The sequence below is a fragment of the Notamacropus eugenii genome, chromosome 1 (assembly GCF_028372415.1).
Source record: "Notamacropus eugenii isolate mMacEug1 chromosome 1, mMacEug1.pri_v2, whole genome shotgun sequence".
Lineage (NCBI taxonomy): Eukaryota > Metazoa > Chordata > Mammalia > Diprotodontia > Macropodidae > Notamacropus > Notamacropus eugenii.
The window spans coordinates 155,346,491-155,367,281 of record NC_092872.1 but is presented as its reverse complement, the minus strand read 5'-3'; the positions used below and the strand labels follow the sequence as shown (position 1 = coordinate 155,367,281).

The 20,791-nt window shown below is 36.2% G+C and overlaps 1 protein-coding gene across 6 annotated transcripts in view; it reads left to right on the top strand.

Annotated features, from left to right (window-relative positions):
- LRRC28 (leucine rich repeat containing 28) overlaps positions 1-20,791 on the top strand; it is a 180,728-nt gene that overhangs the window by 36,470 nt on the left and 123,467 nt on the right. For all 6 annotated transcript variants that reach the window (XM_072617051.1, XM_072617054.1, XM_072617052.1 and 3 more), the window contains 2 exons: positions 5,570-5,607; positions 6,276-6,413. In XM_072617051.1, coding sequence (XP_072473152.1) covers positions 5,570-5,607; positions 6,276-6,413 — 176 coding nt within the window. The remainder of the gene's footprint in view (positions 1-5,569; positions 5,608-6,275; positions 6,414-20,791) is intronic.

Genomic DNA, 20,791 nt, shown 5'->3' with positions numbered 1-20,791 from the left:
ATGCAAAGTGGTGAGCAGAACCAGGAGAACACTTAAACAGAAATAACAGTGTTTTAAATAAAATCAACTCTGAATGACTTAGGAACTGTGATCAACACGGTGATTAACCACAATTCCACAGGACTTATGGTGAAATATACTATCTCCCTCTAGATGGACTGAGTACAGGTTGCAGTGCATTTTTTTCTCTATTTCTTTTTCTTGCATTTTTTTTTAACATGGCTAATGTATAACTATACATATATTTGTAATGAGTAGTTTTTCTTGCCTTCTCAGTGAGTGGGAGGAGGGAAAGGGAAGGAAAGAATTTGAAACTAAAAATATATAAGAAAAAATTGAATTTAGAATTGAAAAAAGAAGCTATGCTATAAAGAGCTTTAAATGCCAAATAGGACTTTATATTTGATCCTAGAGGTGATGAGGGGGTTCACTAGAGCTCCTTTAGCAGAGGGTTGATATGTTCAGAGTAACCTTTTAGAAAAGTTATCTTGGTTAGGAGAAAAGCAGAAAACTGGGAAAGAATTTTTTCAACTAGTGTCAGTGTTGAAGGCCTCATTTCTAAAATATATAGAGAACTGAGTCAAATGTACAAGAATACAAGTCATGCCCCAATTGATAAATGGTCAAAGAATATGAATAGGCAGTTTCAGAGGAAGAAATTAAAGCTATCTATAGTCATTAAAAAATGGTCTAAATCACTATTGATTAGAGAGATGCAAATCAAAATAACTCTAAGATACCACCTCACACCTATCAGATTGGCTAACATGACAAAATAGGAAGATAATAAATGTTGGAGAAGATGTGGGAGAGTTGAAACACTAATTCATTGTTGGTGGAGCTGTGAGCTGATCCAACCATTCTGGAAAACAATTTGGAACTATGCCCAAAGGGCTACACAAATGTGCATACCCTTTGACCCAGCAATACCACTTATAGGACTGTATCCCTAAGAAATCATAAAAATGGGAAAGGGTCCCACATGTACAAAAATATTTATAGCAGCTCTCTTTGTGGTGGCCAGCAACTGGAAATCAAGGTCATGCTCATCAATTGGGGAATGGCTGAATAAATTATGGTATATGAATGTAATGGAATTCTATTGTGCTATAAGAAATGATGAACAGGAACACTTCAGAGAGGCCTGGAAAGACTTATATGAACTGATGCTGAGTGAAAGGAGCAGAACCAGGAGAACTTTGTACACAGCAACAACCACAGTGCGCGAGGAATTTTTCTGGTTGACTTAGTCCTTCACAGTAATGCGAGCACCTAAAAAATTCCCAATGGACTCTTGAGGCAAAATGCCTTCTACGTCCAGAGAAAGAACTATGGAATTCAATCACAAATGAAGCACATCATTTTATTTTGTATTATGTTTTGGTTTGTTTTGTGATTTCTCCCATTCATTTTAATTCTCCTATGCAACATGACTAAGGTGAAAATGTATTTAATAGCAATGTATATGTAGTACCTATATAAAACTGTATGCTGTATGAGGGAGGGAGTGGGGAGTTAGGGGGGAAGGGAGCAAGAGAGGGGAAGAAATCTAAGATATATGGAAGTGATTGTAGAACACTGAAAACAAATAAAATAATAATAAAAGAATTATCTTGGCAGCTTAGTAGAAGAGGATAAATTGGAGTGATAAGAGACTTAAGGCAGAGAGATCAACCAGACTGTTGTAATAGTACAGATGAGAGATAATAGCCTAAGTAAGGGTTGTGTGAGTGGAGAGAAGATGACTATAAGACACCAAGGACACTAGTCTGAGTGACTGGTAAAATAGTGGTTCTTTCAGTGCTAATAGGATAGTTTGGAAAAGGGTAAAAGGAGATAATGAGATATGTTTATAACATGTTGAGTTTGAGATGTCTATGAAACATCCAGTTAAAGATACCTAAGAAGCAGTTAGAGATTCAGATGATAGACTTGATATATAGATTTAAGAGTCTTCTGCACAGAAGTGGTAAATGAAGCCATGGAAGCTGATAAAATCCCTAAGTGAGATAGTATAGAGTGAAAGGAGAAAGGTGGTTCCCCATGATTATAGAGTGTAACATGAATAAATAACCAGTAAAGGAGGCTGAGAAGTGATCATATAGGTAGCAGGAGAACCAGAAGAGCAAAGAGTATCCATAAAGAGATGGTCTGCAATATAGCATATTGCAAGTAGGTCAAGAAGGCTGTTAGGTTTGACAATGAAGCGGTCATTGGTAACTTGGGAGTGGGAAGCTTAAGCTGGATGGTAAGGTAGGAAACCAAACCACATTGCAGAGGGTTTAGAGATGAGTGAGAGAAAATAAAGAGCAAGCACAAATTGTGAAGATTTTCTTAAGTTTAGCAATGAAGGTGAAGAGAGATATAGAGAGATACCTAGTGGGAATGTATAATCAAATGAAGATTTGTTTTTTGAGGATGGGGGTGTGTAACAGCAAGGACCCCAGCATTCACAGGAGGGCTTGCCGGACAGCTTTTTAGATCTGCTTTTCTAAAAGGAAAGCAACTTTTGAAGGCTCAACAATCACTTTAATCAAGCACATATATCATTCACTTAGTTCAGGGGAAAAGTCAGCACCTTGAACTTCAGAGAAAATGCAAACAGAAATAGAGAGCAACAGACAGGGTTTCCAGCTGTCTGACCTTAAGCAATACATACTTCACAGATCAACAGACAGATCCACCTGTCTGACCATTACCTACATACATAGTTACCAGAGAGCGAAGCACCAATATCTGGGTTTTCAAGGCTGGGGGGCTCCTTAATGGCTGCCCAGAGTCCCATCTGGCCAAAATGAGTAAGCCCCAAAGTAAAACCTCACCCCAGAGTATTTGTACACTTTTCAGAGCTGGAGGACACCACCCTCATAATTAGTTCCTCAATAGAAATTAACAAAAGGTATTGAGGCCTACTAATGGGCAGGTAAGATCTTTAAATCTTCCCCCCATCCACCATTAACCTTACATTAACATTACAGGGTGCTGTTGTTTGTAGGTATCTGGGAAGGAAGCATTAAATTAGGAGAAATTAGATAAGGAGAAAAGCTTTAGATAAAGAGGGAGGAGGAAGATGGGAGAGAATGGGGATAATAGTGGGGCAATTGCTAAGGAGTCAGAAAGGGATGAGATCTGAAAGGAGGAAATAATAAAGGAAGATGTGGAGATAAGGAAGAGGAGAGAAGAGGGAGCTCCCAATGAATGACTCAGTTTTTTTCAGTGAAATATGAGGAAGGTCTTTGGCATTGAAGCTGTGGGGAAGGGGCAGTGCTGTAGGATGTTTGAGGAAAGAGGTGTGGAACAGCCATTGTGGAGAATGGGATAGCAGATTTGTTAAGGAAGGCTAGAATGTTTACCCAGGTGCAGTGAGGGCCTTCATGAGATCATATAACATAAATCTGTACATTTCACAGCTTCCTTCAGCAAGTTGACACATTGGTGGGAGTAATCCAAGATAGGGGTGGTCAAGATGTGATCAGCGATAAGACAGGGGAATCTAGAGTGGAGGGTGGTGTAGAGTTGATTTGGTTAATCAAGGTGTTGAGCTGGGGAAGGGAGAATAGGGTAGTCAGTGTTGGAATGATTGCCTAGGAAAAAACAGAGGCTGAGGGAATGAAGAATCAGAGAGTTGTAAGGCATAGGGAAAGTTGGAATGATTTTTAAAAATATGAACAAATAAAAGAGTTATTAGCATTCATCAGTAGAGAAGTTAAACACTTGCGGGTTATAGCAAGGTCACATAACCTCTATTTGTAGCTGAAGTAGAATGTAGGAGATTTGGACGTTTTGAGATAGGTACTTTTAGATAGACCTTGAATAAACAAAATAGATACAAAAATAGCCAATGATTTTGTTGATTGCATATAATTACTCTTATGCTCCTTATTTTTCAATTATGTATTTTGGCTTTTGTACTAATGAAACATTGCTGCATATGTGCATTTTACTTGTGTTTAGTTTTTTGGCAGGAAGAATGTCCAGTTTTACTTGATAAGAGACAGGAAATCCTGCATAGAATTAATGTTTGGAGTGTTATAAAAGGTGGAAAATGTTGAGCACACACCAAAAAAAGGACATGCTACAAATATACCTTTGTTTAAGTTATTTTGGAAATAGAAACTTGGCAGTCCAATATAATTTTATAAATTAACTGGACAATAGTTTCCTAAAAGTTCAGTTTTTCTTTTACTTAAATTGTTAGGTGTAACAGGCATTATTGGGGAAAAAAGTAGATGCATTTGGAAAGAGGAGGTATCACATAGTGAACATGGTGTCGGGTTTGCAGGTAAGGCCTGCGCTCAAATTATGCCACTGACACTCAGCTATGTTCCTCTGCATAATTCAATTTAGGCTGTGCTTCAAGCAGCACTCTAGGACTTAACACAGGTCCCTGTCTGCATTTATGCTTATTAGTCCCCATACGGGCACCTTTCTCCTTTATCCTGAATGGAAATCAAGATTCTTTTAGTATTTGTGAAAATGAAGAAGAAATTACAGTAACACAATTAGACTGAAAATAAGTATATTTCTAGTATCTGCTGGAAAGGTATAAATTATTACAGATTTATTAAAAAAAACAGTAGTAGAAACAAAACCATATAAATGTTGACCACATAGTTGACCAAAATCAGTTTACATTTTAAATTAGTGCTGTAAATATTCTCTTTTATTAATTTTATAGTTATCAGTTATTAAATAGCCTTGTAAGAAAGGTTACATGATGCTCGAATGATACTAGTTGTGTTCACCACCAGAGTGTGCTAGAAATACTTAGCTGTAAAATTGTTTTGTGCTTAGAGCTGCCTAGGCTTGTCAACATATTTAAAATTTAGAAAATAAGGATTTAGTTCCTTGTTGATTAAAGCTTATTTCAGAAGGAAAATTATATTCTAGAGGAACTTATATTTCCAAGGGTATTATAAATCAGAAACAAATTTCACTTTTCTATTTTTGGTCCACGTCTTGCAACAGCTTAGACATACTAAACATCCATCCTTGTACAATATATTCTGTGATTACTCTGTTACTGCATTACAGATTAAAAGTTATATATGAAATTTTTGCTCTTAGTCTTATGCACAGGTGTGTGATTCCTGAAAAATTTATATAATTCCAGTTTTTGTAAACTGACTATTTTTTGTGACCAGGGGAATGAAACCATTTGGTGGATTCTGGTATAAAATGAAGAATCACTCCTTCCTTTTCCCACAATTTATCCATTCTGTAAGTTCCTCATCTTTATGAAAGATCTTTGGTATACTCATAAATTAAACAGTTACTCTTACAGCAAATAATTGTTGTGTTAGTGAGTGATCCTTAATGTAATCAGCAATAGCTACAATCTACTAGGAAAACTTGGGTTCTTGGTACCATAGTCTAAGTGGAATGTTCAAATAGATTCAGTGATAGATTCCATGTTTTATTGTAGTTGGTTATGATCTCATAAGATTCATATAATAAGACTCCTGGTCACTGCCTATTTAATAAGCTTCTAAGTCAACGTTTTGCCAATTGATGATGTACAAAATACTAGAGGGAACCAACTATAATTTTGCTTTCTCTCTTTACCTAGGTACCTTCATTCCAATAATATAGTTGTTGTCCCTGAAGGTAAGTTCCTTTGCAGTTTTGTGGTACTTACAAATTAGCACTGATTGTGCTTTGTAAAGTAGTTTTGGTTGCTGTTTTCAGAAGAATCTTACTGCCAGAACTCACAAAGGAGTTCATCTTAGCCTTCTTACTTCACTTCTTCCTTATGTGGACCAAGGTTATCATCTTTCCATTAAAATTTCAAACAGACAAATGCTGTGAGTTTCCTAACTAATTATATAAGAAGAAAAAGCTAAATAGCACTTTTATTGGTAAATCGTGATCCTGAGTCCCAACCTCTCTTTATGGCAATTATTACTTAATACTTTGCTTATATTTGATAGTTTTAACCTTAAAGCTTCCTCATTTGTTTTAGACTTTATGTAGTTTATTCCAAATTAAATCCCAAGTAAAAATAAAAGCAATATCTCAGAAAAAAAATGACCTTTTGTATCTTCTTGTGTCCGAATTTTCACATTTCTAGTTTTTGTTCCTTCTCTTCAGGTTATATTTTGAGTTTGTGAGTGTTCACTTCTGTAATATTCTCTTAAACCTATGGTTTTACTACCTCACAATTAACTCAGACATGGATATTAATACTAAAGCATTTTTTGATAGAATAATTTCATTAAGGTCTGAATGTGGTTAAAATTCTATTTTTTTTTTTTATTGATTTTGTATTATTTAAGCCATTGGTTCCCTTGTAAAGCTCCAGTGTCTGGATCTGAGTGACAATGCCTTGGAAATTGTCTGCCCAGAGATTGGTCGTCTAAGGTCTTTACGTCACCTTCGATTAGCTAATAACCAACTAAAATTCTTACCTCCAGGTGAGTCACAATCTTAAGAATATAGTTGTAGATTCTTAGAAATTCATTTTTGCTTACATGCTTATACACATACACAGTTGTCTTGTTTGAAGATAAAGTTTCTGAAGGGGATTACTGAGAAATATGGCAGACATGACCAATAGCATTTTCTTTCCTGAAAACAGGTTGCAGTGGTTTGATGTGGAACTGCAAGTAGTATTTGTACAGTTTTATATGTTTTTCTTTTCCTTTTTGGTATACTGTTCTTCGAAAATCTTTCTGTAGAAAAAAGCTATTCTATTCATCCCCGACTTTATGTGTGGCTTGCTTTGCAAAAATTATTTATCATGACTTAGAAAAAGGTAGCATTTTCTTCCATTTAACAAGAACTCTTTTTATTAATAACAAATTCTTATTTAAATAAATTGGTTTGCTTAAGACATTTTCCCTTGCCTTCTAAATATACATCTGTATTGCTCTTTAGCCCATACTCTCTTTTTTGCTTGTTTCCAAAAAGGGACATGTAGAATAGAATATATTATTTGATGTTTCTTTGCTAAATCTTGTTTTTTGGAAGCTTTTATTCCTGTATGTTAAATTATTTAAACTATACTTTTTCTATCAAGTGCTGTTTTTAAAATAATATATTAAAAAGTATATTGTATATTTTGGAAATTTTTTCTTTTGATTTATTCAACCACAATGTTGGAATTTGAACTTTGGCTTCATAAAGAATTTGTGTTTACTTAGAATTTTAAGTATATTTTCACACTAAGTTAAAAATAATAAGGTACCTTGTCTTGTGAATAAGTTCTTTTAATACATTCTCAGTGTGCTAGTCTTTTTTTTCCTATTTTGTTGAGCAACCCTGAAATGACAATGGGATAACACTGTTTTAAATTATGCTTAAGTCCTCTACTTTCAGCCTCCTTACTCTTTCTTGGTAGTCTCATCAACTGATATGGGCTCGGTTTTTATCTCTGTGTAGGTGACTCCAAAATTAATTTGTCCATCTCTACTGTTTTTGTAAGCTTCAGTCCTTTTTTGCCAAGACCTATTGAACATCTTTACCTCCATGTACCTTTGGCATCTCACATTCAACATATCCAAAGTTAAGCAGACTCCTAAACCCATCTCTCCTCCAAACTAACCTATTTCTAAGGAGGATACCAAGATCTTCCAATCATCAGATTCACAAACCTGAAAGTTGTCCTTCACTCTCTCCTCAACTTCAGATCCAATCACTTGCCAAGTTTTGCCAATTCTACTTACTCAGATCTTTCACATTTGTTCCCTTTTTGCCACTCACATGACCATGACCCTTATTCAGGCTTTTATCACCCTTGTAAAGACCTGTTTCCTCCGAGTGTTTTTGATTTCTCACTCATCTGTAAAAAATTGTTGAGCTTGCATCCATATGTATAAGTTTATTTATAAATTATGAATTATATGTACATTGCATTATACCAATACATAAATTATACGTACATTGCATTATACCAATGCTTATAAAACTTAGGCAAGAAAATAGAAATTTTTAAAGGATGAGATAGAGATAAAATGCTATTTGATCATAAAGTCAGTCAGGTAGCACTGATGCTTATTGAATAGGGTAGTAGTTGGTCAGACCTGTGTTTTAGGAAAATCACTTTTGCATCTCTGTGGCTAATGAATTGAAAACCAGTGAGACTTAAAACAGGGTAACCAAATATGAGGCTAGTGCAGTAGTTCAGAAAGGAAGTAATAAGATCTTGAACTGAGGTAATGGCAATATAAATAGAGAAAAGGCAAGAGAGAAATGATATGAGATAGGAACCAAGATTTGACAACTTATTGCATATATGGTGTGAGGAGGAGTGAGAAGTCATGGATGATACTGGGGTTGTGAACCTTAGGGAATGGAAGAAAGGTGGTACTCTTGAGGGTAACAGTATAGCTTAGAAGAAAGGCAGATTTTGTATGAATGATAATGTAATGAGATCTGTGATCTCACAGCCCATCTGTTTTCCTATCATACTCCTACAATCCCACCCAAAATGAAAACACCCTCCATTTAAACACCCTCCTCTTCATCACAGTCACTGCCCCAGAGTCATGCCAAGGTAAGAACCTGGGAGATTGAGAGCTTGCCCAGAGAGGTTAGAGAGGATAAAAGTCAGTGTGCTTGTGTTGATGATAAGCCCCACAACTGGCTACTGTGACAAAGGTTGGTTGCTATCTGATTATTCTATTTACTTATATAAATTTTCTCTCTCTTATGTCTCTTCTTTGCATCTTTTTCTTTAATTGGATTTCTCTTAACTGTCTTCTGTAATGTTTTGAGTGTCAGAAAACTTAGGTTTCAGTCTTTACTCTATGACTTCCAAACTATATGACTGTGACTTAACTTCTCAAGACTCAGTTTTCTCACCAGTAAAATTGGGATAATTTATATTATCTACCTCACAGACCAAAAAGAATAAATACTTTGTAAACCTCAAAGTGCTGTAGAAATGTGAGGTGACAATTATGTGACTTTATTGTTTCATTTCAACAAACATTGTTGAGTTGTTTCAGTTGTGTCCAATTCTTCATGACCCCATTTGGGGTTTTCTTGGCAAAGTTCCTAGAGTAGTTTGTCATTTTTTTTTCTAGCTTATTTTACAGATGAGAAACTGAGGTAAATAAGGTTAGATGATGTGCCCAGAATCCCACACCAAGTAAGTATATGAGGCCAGATTTGAACTCAGGAAGATGAATCTGCCTGACTCCAGGTCTGGCGCTCTAGTCACTCTGCCACCTAACTGCCCTTTCAGAAAACATTAAGGGAGCATTATTGTCTGAGACACTGCTGTCTAGAAATACAAAGGTGAGGTCACCCAGGCAGTAAGGAGCAGAGCTTAGAGTTCAATTCCAGGTTTTCTGACTTTGAGTCCAAAATTTTTTACACTGCAATCTTCTGACTTTCTAACACTGTGATTCCAGTAGGCAGCCAAGCGTGACAAACACCCTTAACACACTTGGGGGTATTCTCCACTATTGTCAGGGACTTGGAGAAGAGCATTTCCATAGGAGGTCCAAGTGTTTGTGGAGAGCAAATCTGATAACTGAGAATCTGAAGTTCATATCTTTTGTGGGTCAGTCAAAAAAACTGGGAATGTTTAGCCTAAAAAGGGAAGACGTGGGGGGACATGATGATTATTTCCAAGTATCTAATTATTCAAGCATTTGGGTAAAGACATTAGTAACGAGAATGTCTAGAGATAGAAGACAATTGCTGTAGTCCTTAAGAAGGGATGGTAGCCAGAATGAGGATGGTAGTGCCATTGTAAGCAAAAAGGAAAAGGGTTTTAGAAATGATATTTTTCCTTTTTTTAAGGAGTGGCACATAGTTAATTTAATTATCTTGAATTTCTTACATAACAGGCTTATATATTATTATTACAGAAAGGTATTCCAATATTTAAAATACATTTAAATATCATAGTATGGCAACTTAGTAGTTTGTATTTATTAATGGTTTTTTCTTAACTTTTCTCTGTTTTATGCCATTATTCTGTGCATTTATTTATATTGTTTCCCAGAAATTATCTTTCGTTAAAAAAATAGACTGTATTCATGTTTTGATCATGGATGTAAATCATTTGATAGAGAGCATGAATTAAAACTAAAGGCTTTTAAAAGAAAAGCCACCAGAATGTTTTATCTTTTAGGTGTTATAATTAGAATGAAAGAGTATTTCTCAAAAATAAATGTTGCCCACACATATAAGATTTTTTTTTTGTTCTTTAATCGATTATTTGTATATACATATTAATTATAATATCTATAAATTATATCATCTTGTAGGTCTTCATTTAAAATAAGATTGTTTACTCAGCCAATAATGTTGTAGTCACACATTGTTTTAGTGAATGAAAGTTTATTGGTTTGTCTAATGTTGATGTAATAAGGAAATATTTAACCACAGTTAGAAAATAGTGGCATTGATGTCCTGTCTTATAATTATTTTCCATATTCTTGCAAAATGATTGATACTAGTTGAAAATAAAAGATTCTTATACTTATAATATGTTACTTTGAAGACTTTACAGTTTGTGTCAATTGTTAATATGCATTTGAAAATCAGTAAAGAAAACTGATATATTAAAACCTTGGTTAAAAAAACAGAAGAAAAAAGCCTACAGGTATTGTAAAGATGCAGATTCTTGATTCCTTAGATTAAATATGTTAGATATCAACTCTCATTCCTTAGGCATTGTTACCATTCAGAATTACAAGAACATTTTTTGTTGGTTTTTTTTTTAATTTTTATTATAAGATATGACTTTGGGAAGGGAAAGGAGTTATACTGGGAAATATAGGTGATGTAAAAATAAAAGTATATTAATAAAAATTATTTTTAAAAAGTAACTGTTTTGCTTACATATGCCATCTTCTTCTCCTTAACAGTGAGCTCTAGGATTCTGTTAATTGATAACCTGAAAAAAATCCTAAAAAAACTAAGGAGAAGTCTTCCATATTTTGAGGAGATGGAAGATTTATGGAAATATTTGGGCAAGCATTTCATAGAATGAAAAAAAATGGGGGCAATTATCTATATCCACAGAAAAAATGTCCACACCAATGAGATAACAGATCCATTAAAATTTAATAATTTGAACCAGATCATTCTAGAGTTTGGCCCTCAGTAATTCTTTATATCCTCAGTAATTCTTTGTGCAAGCTCTTACTATTTATGGGTGAATGTTTTTGTGTAATTCATCTTATAGTGTCCTGCCCTATTACATTGGTTCACATGAGGGATCTGTAGTAGATGCAATGCAAGATTTCCTGACATAGCAGCCATCATCAGCAAAGAGTCTAGTCAACTGTCCTTGGCCCATCCATAATAGGAGTAGAGCAAATTAATGACTTCATAAAAATATTAAAAATATGATACCTACTTTATCCTTCCTTCTTTCTTCTCTCCAGTCAAATTTTGGGGAAAAAAATGTTTCTGCCCAATGCTGTTATTTTCTCTCCAACCTTTTCCAGTAAGAACTCCATGTACCTGTTGGACCACTCCTTAGTCTCCTTTGTTGGATCTTTAAGTCACTTCCACTAACTGTGGATATTTCCCAACACTCTTCCCTGGGCCCTCTTCTCTTCTCTCTCTGTATTGTTTTGCTTGGTGGTCTCATGAGCTCCCATGAGTATTATCTCTATGCTGATGATTCCTAAATCTGTTTATCCACCCATAACCTCTCTCTTAACTTCCAGTCTAGTATCCCTAGCTGCCTATTGTACCTCTTGAACTCTGTGTCTTGTAGACTTTAACTTAAAGACAAGTTGTCCCAAATTGTACTTATTATGTTTTCCCCTAAACTCTTCCATCTTCCTAACTTTCCAACTATTATCAGTATTGCCATCTTCCAAGTCACCTAGTGTTACAACCTAGGTGTCATCCTCTACTCCTCACTCTCTGTAACTCTGTATATCCAATACTTCCCAACATCTCTCATGTATACACCCTTATCTCTGACACTGCTACAAACCTAATCAGATCTCTCCCTATTCTACTCCATTCTCTACTCTACTGTCAAATTGATCTTCCTAAAGTGTAACTCTTACTGTGTCACACCCTCCGCCCCCTTTAATAAACTTTACTAATTCCCTATCACCTTGAAGATCAAATTTAAAATTCTCTGCTGTTCAAAACCCTTTGTAACTTTCCCCCCTCCTACATTTTGAGTCTCCTTACACTTCAGAGGGCAGCTAGGTGGTGCAGTAGATAGAGCACCAGTGTAGGAATCAGGAGGACCTGAGTTCAAATCTCACCTCAGACCCTTGACACTCATTAGCTGTGTGACCTTGGGCAAATTACTTAGCCCCAGTTGCCCCTTCTTGGGTCATCTCCAGTCATCCTGATGAATATCTGGCCACTGGATTGAGATGGCTCTGGAGGAGAAGTGAGGCTGGTGACCAGCACAGCCCTCACTCACTCAAAACAAAGTCCAAGTGCAAGTCATGTCATTATTTCTCTGATGGCATGGTCTTCTTCAGCAACAAAGGACGCACACACACCTTATATCTCATATGCTCTGTGATCTAGTGACAACTGACCTCTTTTCTTTTCCTCTCACAGGACACTCAGTCTGCAGACTGGGTATTTTCACTTATTGTCTCCTCTGCCTTGAATGATTTCCCTTTTTATTTGTCTCCTGATTTCTCTGACTTCAAATCCTACCTAAAATTCTACCTTTTACAAGAAGCCTTTCCTGATCCCTTTTAATACTAGTATCTTTCTTCTGTTATCTTCAATTTTAACTGTCTATGTCGTGTTTGACCATAATTGTTCTTATGTTGTTTGATAAACTGAGCTCCCTGAGAGCAGAGGCTGTCTTTTTTCTTTTCTTTTCTTTGTATCCCTCATACTTAGCAAAATTTCTGGCACATAGGTGAAGCTGAAAAAATGCTTGTTGATTAACTGACTGTAATATGACTTCCATCTTTATTGCTGCATAACCCAGGGGTGTGACTGAGCCAGTTTGAACAAGCTAAACTGTTACATTTTTATTCTGAGCATTTACACTGTTAAATTTTCAGTGTGAGCATATACACCTTGGAAATCAGCAAATGCTATAAATTGGGGTTTATTTTGTTGATTGTCTAGACTTGAAAGTGATAGAGAAAATGTTAATAATGCAGATTAAGTTTAGAAGTGTGTCTTGTGTGCATTTTTTTGGAGTGACTATTCTTAAGTATGTTCTCCCCTGCACCAACCCCTACTTCATGTCTAACTTAATGTCCTGTGCACAATAAGTTCTTAAAGTTTGTTGAACTGATTAAATGTTAGCTGAGATTGATACCCAAAAAATAATAGAAAGTGTATCATGCAAAATTCCAGTATTTTTATTTTATACATCCATATATGCCATTCTTTCAAGTTTTAATCTTTATTACTAAGAGGGAATAGTAAAGTACCTCATTAGTGAGGAAACAATGTAGTCATCTTGTTTTGTAAGTCATTGAAATTAGACAGTGTATATCAGTACCAGAGAAGAAACACAAAACATAAATATGCTAAACAAAGCAAACCAATTATTTAGTCAGTAGCATATGTTCTTGGTCTCACTGCTATACAGTAGCCCCAGTAAAATGTCTTTATTGAAAAGATGGGCCTGTGCTGTGATATGAAGCTTATGTGCAGTAAAACTGCTTGTAGTTTCTTTACAAGCAATCCAGTCTCCTCTCTACCCCCTCTTCAACTCAGTCCTGCTTATTGTTTGTCCTAGATATGCATACTATTGAGCAAGTTATAATCCAAATCAGATGCATTTTGAAATCTGGGCAATAGTCCATCCATTTGGTCTTTCCAGTGTGTATGTAAAGACCAAATTTCTTTGAGTGCTTAGAGATCTGCTTGAGGTGAGTGCAGTGCCTTGGAGCATGTTGTGATCAGTGCAATGTCACGTGCATTCAAGAATATCTAGAAGACCTCACTGATTCACTGGCAATCACTCTTCCACCTAGACTCTCTGCTGAATTTCCTCCATCTCAGTGGCAAATATTTTGGTGAACATGCATCTCCCTGTTTCATGCCTCATTTTGATTTGATAATATCAAATACTGGTTGAACAATATTTTTAGATTATTTATTATTTTGGTTTGGTTGTTTCCATTGTTTTTCTGAAGAACTAAAGATTGACATTACATAGGAATATGAAGGAGCATGGTGAGTGTGAACAGGTTACAACATATAATGAAAAATTCCAAAGAAAAGGAGTAGAAAATGTCATCAAGTAATTGTGTAACAGAAAGAGAAGATAAGTCCTAAGGCAAAAGGGAAGAATGACAGGTAGATAGCCAAATTGTTCCACTGGTCCCTTTGATTTGTCAGGAGAAATTGAGGAACTCATACATCATGTTGGCTGCCCCCTCATTGGTGAATTTTAGGAGAGCATAGATAAGATTCTCAGAAGTGGTACTTTTCAGGCTCTTTGGAGAGAAATTCCAAATCCATTTATGTACCAATCAAAATTAGTTCTATTTGGGCTTACTGCTATTGCCTCTAGTCACTAGGGATCTAAATAATGTCAGACTCAAGAGAGTGGTATCTATTTTATCTAAGATCCCTATACTCTGAACTTAGTATGAGATGAAGACCTAATGTTTGATTGTGTCATGTTAATGTTTTTATATTAATATGGTGTTGATTTCAGTATTCTCAGCATCCAAAGTAGGGGTTACTTCAAGTTAGAAAAGATTGTTTAAGATCTAACACGTAAGTAAATTTGGCACAATTATGTTTCAGTGAATTTTGTAGAGGTGGTAGAGGACTTCTCAGCTATTATTTTGTTACTGTAAGGAACCGAGAAACCTCCCTCCACTAATGCAGATCAACATCTTTTCTAGAACTTACAGTCTTATAAAGTTGTCTGGGGCTCTGAAAAGTTAAATGACTTGCTTAGGGTCATTTAGTCAACATGTATCAGAGGCATGACTTAAATCAGTTTTTCTAATTCTGATGCTCTGTGCTGTCCCCAAATATGTCCACATATTTGGAGAATATAGAATATTATAGTTTAGTTCTACTTGAATATTTCATGGCATGTCAGTTTTTGAGGACTGTGTCAATAGAGCATCTGCTTTGAAAGGTCTCCTGAAGCAGAGAAGCTGAATCCATTAATGGATTCTGTGTGTATATTACTAGGATTGGTCTTAAGTTGGGAAATACTTATCATTAGAAATGGTGGAGACTATAGTTTCCCTACCTTAGCAGGTGATCTTTGTATGCTACTGTGGCTAGAAAAATGAATCATCTGAAGCCAATGCTGAAGCCAAATTCTCTCTGAATTTGGTGAGGCTAGTCTTCAGATGACAGCCTGTCACTAAGTCTGAACTCAAAGTCTTTATAACTCAGGAGGATCTTCTGAAGATTTTGATGCACTGGTTAGATCTCAGGGTCCTTTAATGAAATATTGTAGTAAGATTTCAATAATGATTTTTGAATATTCTGCAATTAGTAATGATTTGTTTTCTTTTAAGATGCCAACTGTCATATGTTTTTTAGCTTTTGAATTATTCTGGGAAATAATTACTCTAAATATGAACCATGAAGGCTTTCTAAAACCTTTTGCTAGGTTACTTTTCTCTTTACCCTATCCTTTTCATTAGGCAGGAGGACATTTCCAGAGTTCTTTTAAATGGAAGAGTTTTTACATCAACTCTAAATCGAATAAATTTTTTAAATTTAATTTTAAAAAATTAACACTTTAAAATTAAATCACTTTTTCTTTATTCTTTTGTCTACTTTTTTTATCTTCTTTTTTTCTTTGTTGCAAAATCATCCTAACAAATAAACTCAGTCAATCAAAACTGATTCCTACATTGGCAGTGTCCAAAAAAATGTGTTGTATTCTGTATTCTGAGTCCGTCAACTTTCTGTTAAGAGGCAGACATCTTACTTCATTAGGGTTTCTCAGGAATTGTGATTGACCATTGGGTTGTTATTGTGTTCATCAAATTTCTTAAGATAGATAAGTAGATAGAAGGAGTGTTAAACACTTACTATATTCCATACAGTCCCTAATCTCAAGGACCTTAGATTATAATAGAGAAAAACAAGGCATAAAAGATAGCTAGAATGAGGAAGAGTAGGAAAGGAGGAAGCGGGAAGTAAGAGGTGGTAAGGAAAGGAGAGTAAGCAAGGCAGACATTGTAGAGGTAGACCAGATTGAAGTGTGAGCTAAAAGTGAAGTAAGCAGTATAGCTGAGCCTTCTCAAGATATGAGTTTTCTGGGCAAGGATTCACCAATCAGTACATTGTACTGTACATTACAGGGTAGAGTTATAAGGTCATTATTTTATAAATTGTTCTCTTGGTTCTTCTCACATCTCTCTGTATAATTTCTTATGTTTGCCCAAGTTTTCTATAAAACCATTTCCCTCATCATTTCTTACAACATAATAGTGTTCCATTAAATTCTTTTTTTTTTTTTTGGTCAATCACTCACCAAGCATTTATTAAGTGTATACTATGTGCCAGGCCATGTGCTAAGTGCTTTCACAAATATTATCTCATTTGATCCTCACAACAGCCCTGTGAGGTAGATGTTATTGTCATCATTCCTATTTTATACTTAAAGAAATTGAGGCAAACCTAGGTTAACTGACTTTTCCAGGTTCACACAGCTAGTAAGTATGTGAAGCTGAATTTGAACTAGGATCTTCCTGATTCCAAGTTCAGGGCTCTCTCTATTCACTCCACTACTTCTAATACACAACCAAACCAGCCCAAATTATCATGTTCAATCCACTTAATCCCTGCTCAGGATTTTGTTGAAATTTTATAAGACATAACAGCTTTGTGCAAGTGTTATTGTCCCTATTTTATAGATGGAGAAACTGAGGCTAGAGAAAATGAAGTGATTTGCCCAAGCTTAAGCAATCAATGAGAAGAGCCAGGATTTGCCAGGAAAGTTTCCTCATTGTAATTCTGGCACTCTACACCAGACACATTTCCTGTCTGAGCTGATGCCCTGAAGATATCTGAGAAATGATACTGTCCACCTCCAGAAAGTCATGGGAAGCAGGGAAACTTCCTCCATGGAAGAACCAGAGAACTTGAATGATAAAAACAATTGTCTAGTGGTGAGGACTTTGAACTTGTAGTCAGGAAGACCTGCATTCAAATCCTACCTCAGACACTTACTAGTTATGTGAGGGTGTAGAGTGTGTTCAGGGAAGACTTATGCCTATGATATGAGGGCTGCCAAGCTCTTTTCAAGGCTGAGAGCTACAGTTACAATCCTGCAAATAGAAGGCCCAGGCCATAGGGTTGTCTTCTCACTGGAAGCAGCAGAGTGATTTGACAACCTCCTGGTTATCTGAACAGTCTTTTCATTTTTAATTTTTTTTTAACTTGCAATATATTATTTATTTTCTTCTATTTTTTTTAATGTTTACTTATTTAGTTTTAGTTTTCAACATTTATTTCCACAAAATTTTGAGTTCCAAATTTTCTCCCCATGTCTCCCCTCCCCCCACCCCAAAACGCCAAGCATTCTGATTACCCCTACCACCAATCTGCCCTCCCTTCTAACCTCCCTCCCTTCCCTTATCCCCATTTTCTCTCTTGTCATATAGGGCAAAATAAATTTCTATACCCTATTACCTGTATTGCTTATTTCCCAGTTGCACTCAAAACAATTCTCAACATTTTTTCCTAAAACTTTGAGTTCCAACTTCTCTTCCTTCCTCCCTCCCCACTCATCCCCACTGAGAAAGCAAGCAATTCAATATAGGCCATATATGTGTAGTTTTGCAAATGACTTCCATAATAGTCATGTTGTATAAGACTAACTATATTTCCCTCCATCCTATCCTGCCCCCCATTTCTTCTATTCTCTCTTTTCACCTTGATCCTCCACAAAAGTGTTTACTTCTGATTGCTCCCTCCTCCCATTTGCCCTCCCTTCCATCATCCCCCCCCACCCTGCTTCTCCCCTTCTCCCCTCCTTTCCTGTGGTGTAAGGTAGATTTTTTATACCTAATTGAGTGTGCATGTTATTCTTTCCCTGAGCCAAATGTGATGAGAGTAAGCTTCACTTTTTCCCTCTTACCTCCCCCCTTTTCCCCTCCATTGATAAAGTTTTTTCTTGCCTCTTTTATGACAGATAATTTGCCCCATTCCATTTCTCCCTTTCTCCTCCCAATATATTCCTCTCTCACCCCTTAATTTTAGTTTTTTAGATATGATCCCTTCCTATTCAACTCACCCTGTGAGTTGTATATATACAACTGTCTGTATATGTGTGTGTGTGTGTGTGTATACAATCCCTTCAACAACCCAAATACTGAGAAAAATTTCAAGAGTTACAAATATTATCTTTCCATGTAGGAATGTAAACAGTTCAACTTCACTAAGTCCCTTATGATTTTTCTTTCCTGTTTACCTTTTCATGCTTCTCTTGAGTCTTGTGTTTGAAAGTCAAATTTTCTTTTCAGCTCTGGTCTTTTCATCAAGAATGCTCAAAAGTCCTCTATTTCATTGAAAGATCATTTATTCCCCTGAAGTATTATACACAGTTTTGCTGGGTAGGTGATTCTTGGTTTTAGTCCTAGTTCCTTTGACTTCTTCAATATCATATTCTAAGGCCTTCCATCCCTTAATGTAGAAGCTGCTCGATCTTGTGTTATCCTGATTGTATTTCCACAATACTCAAATTGTTTCTTTCTAGCTGCTTTCAATATTTCTCCTTGACCTGGGAACTCTGGAATTTGGCTACAATATTCCTAGGAGTTTCTCTTTTTGGATCTTGTTCAGGAGGTGATCAGCGGATCCTTTCAATATTTATTTTGCCCTCTGGTTCTAGACTATCAGGGCAGTTTTCCTTGATAATTTCATGAAAGATGATGTCTAAGCTCTTTTGATCATGGTTTTCAGGTAGTCTCATAATTTTTAAATTGTCTCTCCTGGATCTATTTTCCAGGTCAGTTGTTTTTCCAATGAGATATTTTACATTATCTTCCATTTTTTCATTCTTTTGGCTTTGTTTCGTAGTTTCTTGGTTTCTCATAAAGTCATTAACTTACATCTTTTCCATTCTTATTTTTAAAGAACTGTTTTCTTTAGTGAGCTTTTGAACCTCCTTTTCCATTTGGCTAATTCTGCTTTTTAAAGCATTCTTCTCCTCATTGGCTTTTTGGACCTCTTTTGCCAATTGAGTTAGCCTATTTTTAAAGGAGGTAGTTTCTTCAGCATTTTTTTGGGTCTTTTTTAGCAAGGTGTTGACCTGCTTTTCTCTTGCATCGCTCTCATTTCTCTTCCCAACTTTTCCTCCACCTCTCTTATTTGATTTTCAAAATCCTTTTTGAGCTCTCCCATGGCCTAAAACCACTGCATATTTACTTTGGAAGTTATGGAAGCCTTGACTTCCTCTGAAAGTGTGCATTGTTCTTCCTTATCTGAAAGGATGGAATACCTGTTCACTGAGAAAGTAACCTTCTATAGTCTTATTTTTTTTCCCTTTTTTGTCCATTTTCCCAGTCAGTTATTTGATTTTTGAGTCCTTTGTCAGGAAGAGGGTGTACTCTGGGGACCTGTAAGTTCTCAGTTCCTCCAAGGTGACACAATCAAGGGCCTGCACACTAGTCTGGGAGCTACCAAATCTTTTCTGCCCAGAGTCTGCAAATAGTAGAATTCCCTCTCCACAACTGCTTCCAGGACTCCATGCTCCAGGACCATGCTCATGGCTGAGGTTCAGATCAGCTGCTCAATTCGCCCGGGGGCTTTAGGCTGAGAGCTTCACAAATGGATGCTGCTGTGCCATTGCTGCTTGTGCTGCCGCAGCCACTGCCACCACCTGGGGTTGGGACTAGGGGAGGACCCTGCTCCCTTGCGACTTAGGTAAAAAAGCACTGACCTTTGAAACTGCCTTTGGCGTTTGTGGATTGAGGGATCTGAGAATCTCCATTGCTGCTAGAGATTCCACCCCCGAGGTCTGTTCCAGTCTTGTTCCTTTCCATGCTGCACGGCCAAGGCTGGGCTGCACTCCACTCTGTACCCTGTGCTATAGACTTTTCCTGTCGGCCTTCCAGGCTACTTGGGCTGGAAATCTCTTTCACTCTGTCATTATGTGGCTTTTGCTGCTCTAGAATTTGTTGAGAGTCATTTTTTACAGGTATTTTTTGGATTGTGGGGGAAGAGCTAGAGTATGTGCATCTTTCTACTCCTCCATCTTGGCTCCCCCATTAAATTCTTATACCATAATTTCTTTAGTATTTCTCCAGTTCATCAATACACCCTTATTTTCCAGTTCTTTGCTATCACAAAAAATGACTTCTGTGAATACTCTTGTTCATATGGATCCATTTTCCTGATTTCCTATAGCCTTTCCATCACTTGTCATTTTCCTTTTTTTATCCTCTTTGCCAATCTAATAAGTATGAAGTGGAACCTTAGAGTTGATTTACTTTGTATTTCTTGAATGTTCCCAACTTCTGGGTCATATGAAAAACAAGATGGATAATTAGACATTTTCTTCTATTACCATGACCTGTTAAAACTCTCCAAAACAAGAATTATGCACAAGAAATAATAGAATTACACTTCTCTTCATGATCTAAGATAGTTGTGTCAAACTTAAATAGAAATGAGGACCACCAAACCATACATAAGGATCCTCATGGGCACATATTGACTTTAAAAACCACATATTGACATTATCTATGTTTTGTTATATTTTTATTGATTTTGTTAAATATTTATCAATTACATTTGACTCTTCCAGCTGCACTTCAGAGGGTTTTGATTTAAGACACCAAGAACTGTATTGAGCTAAGAAGAAATCTATGAACTAACAGCATAGAAAAGCTACTCCCTTATCCCTAACTTGTTCAACACTCCCTCCCTTATTAGCGACTATGATCTGATA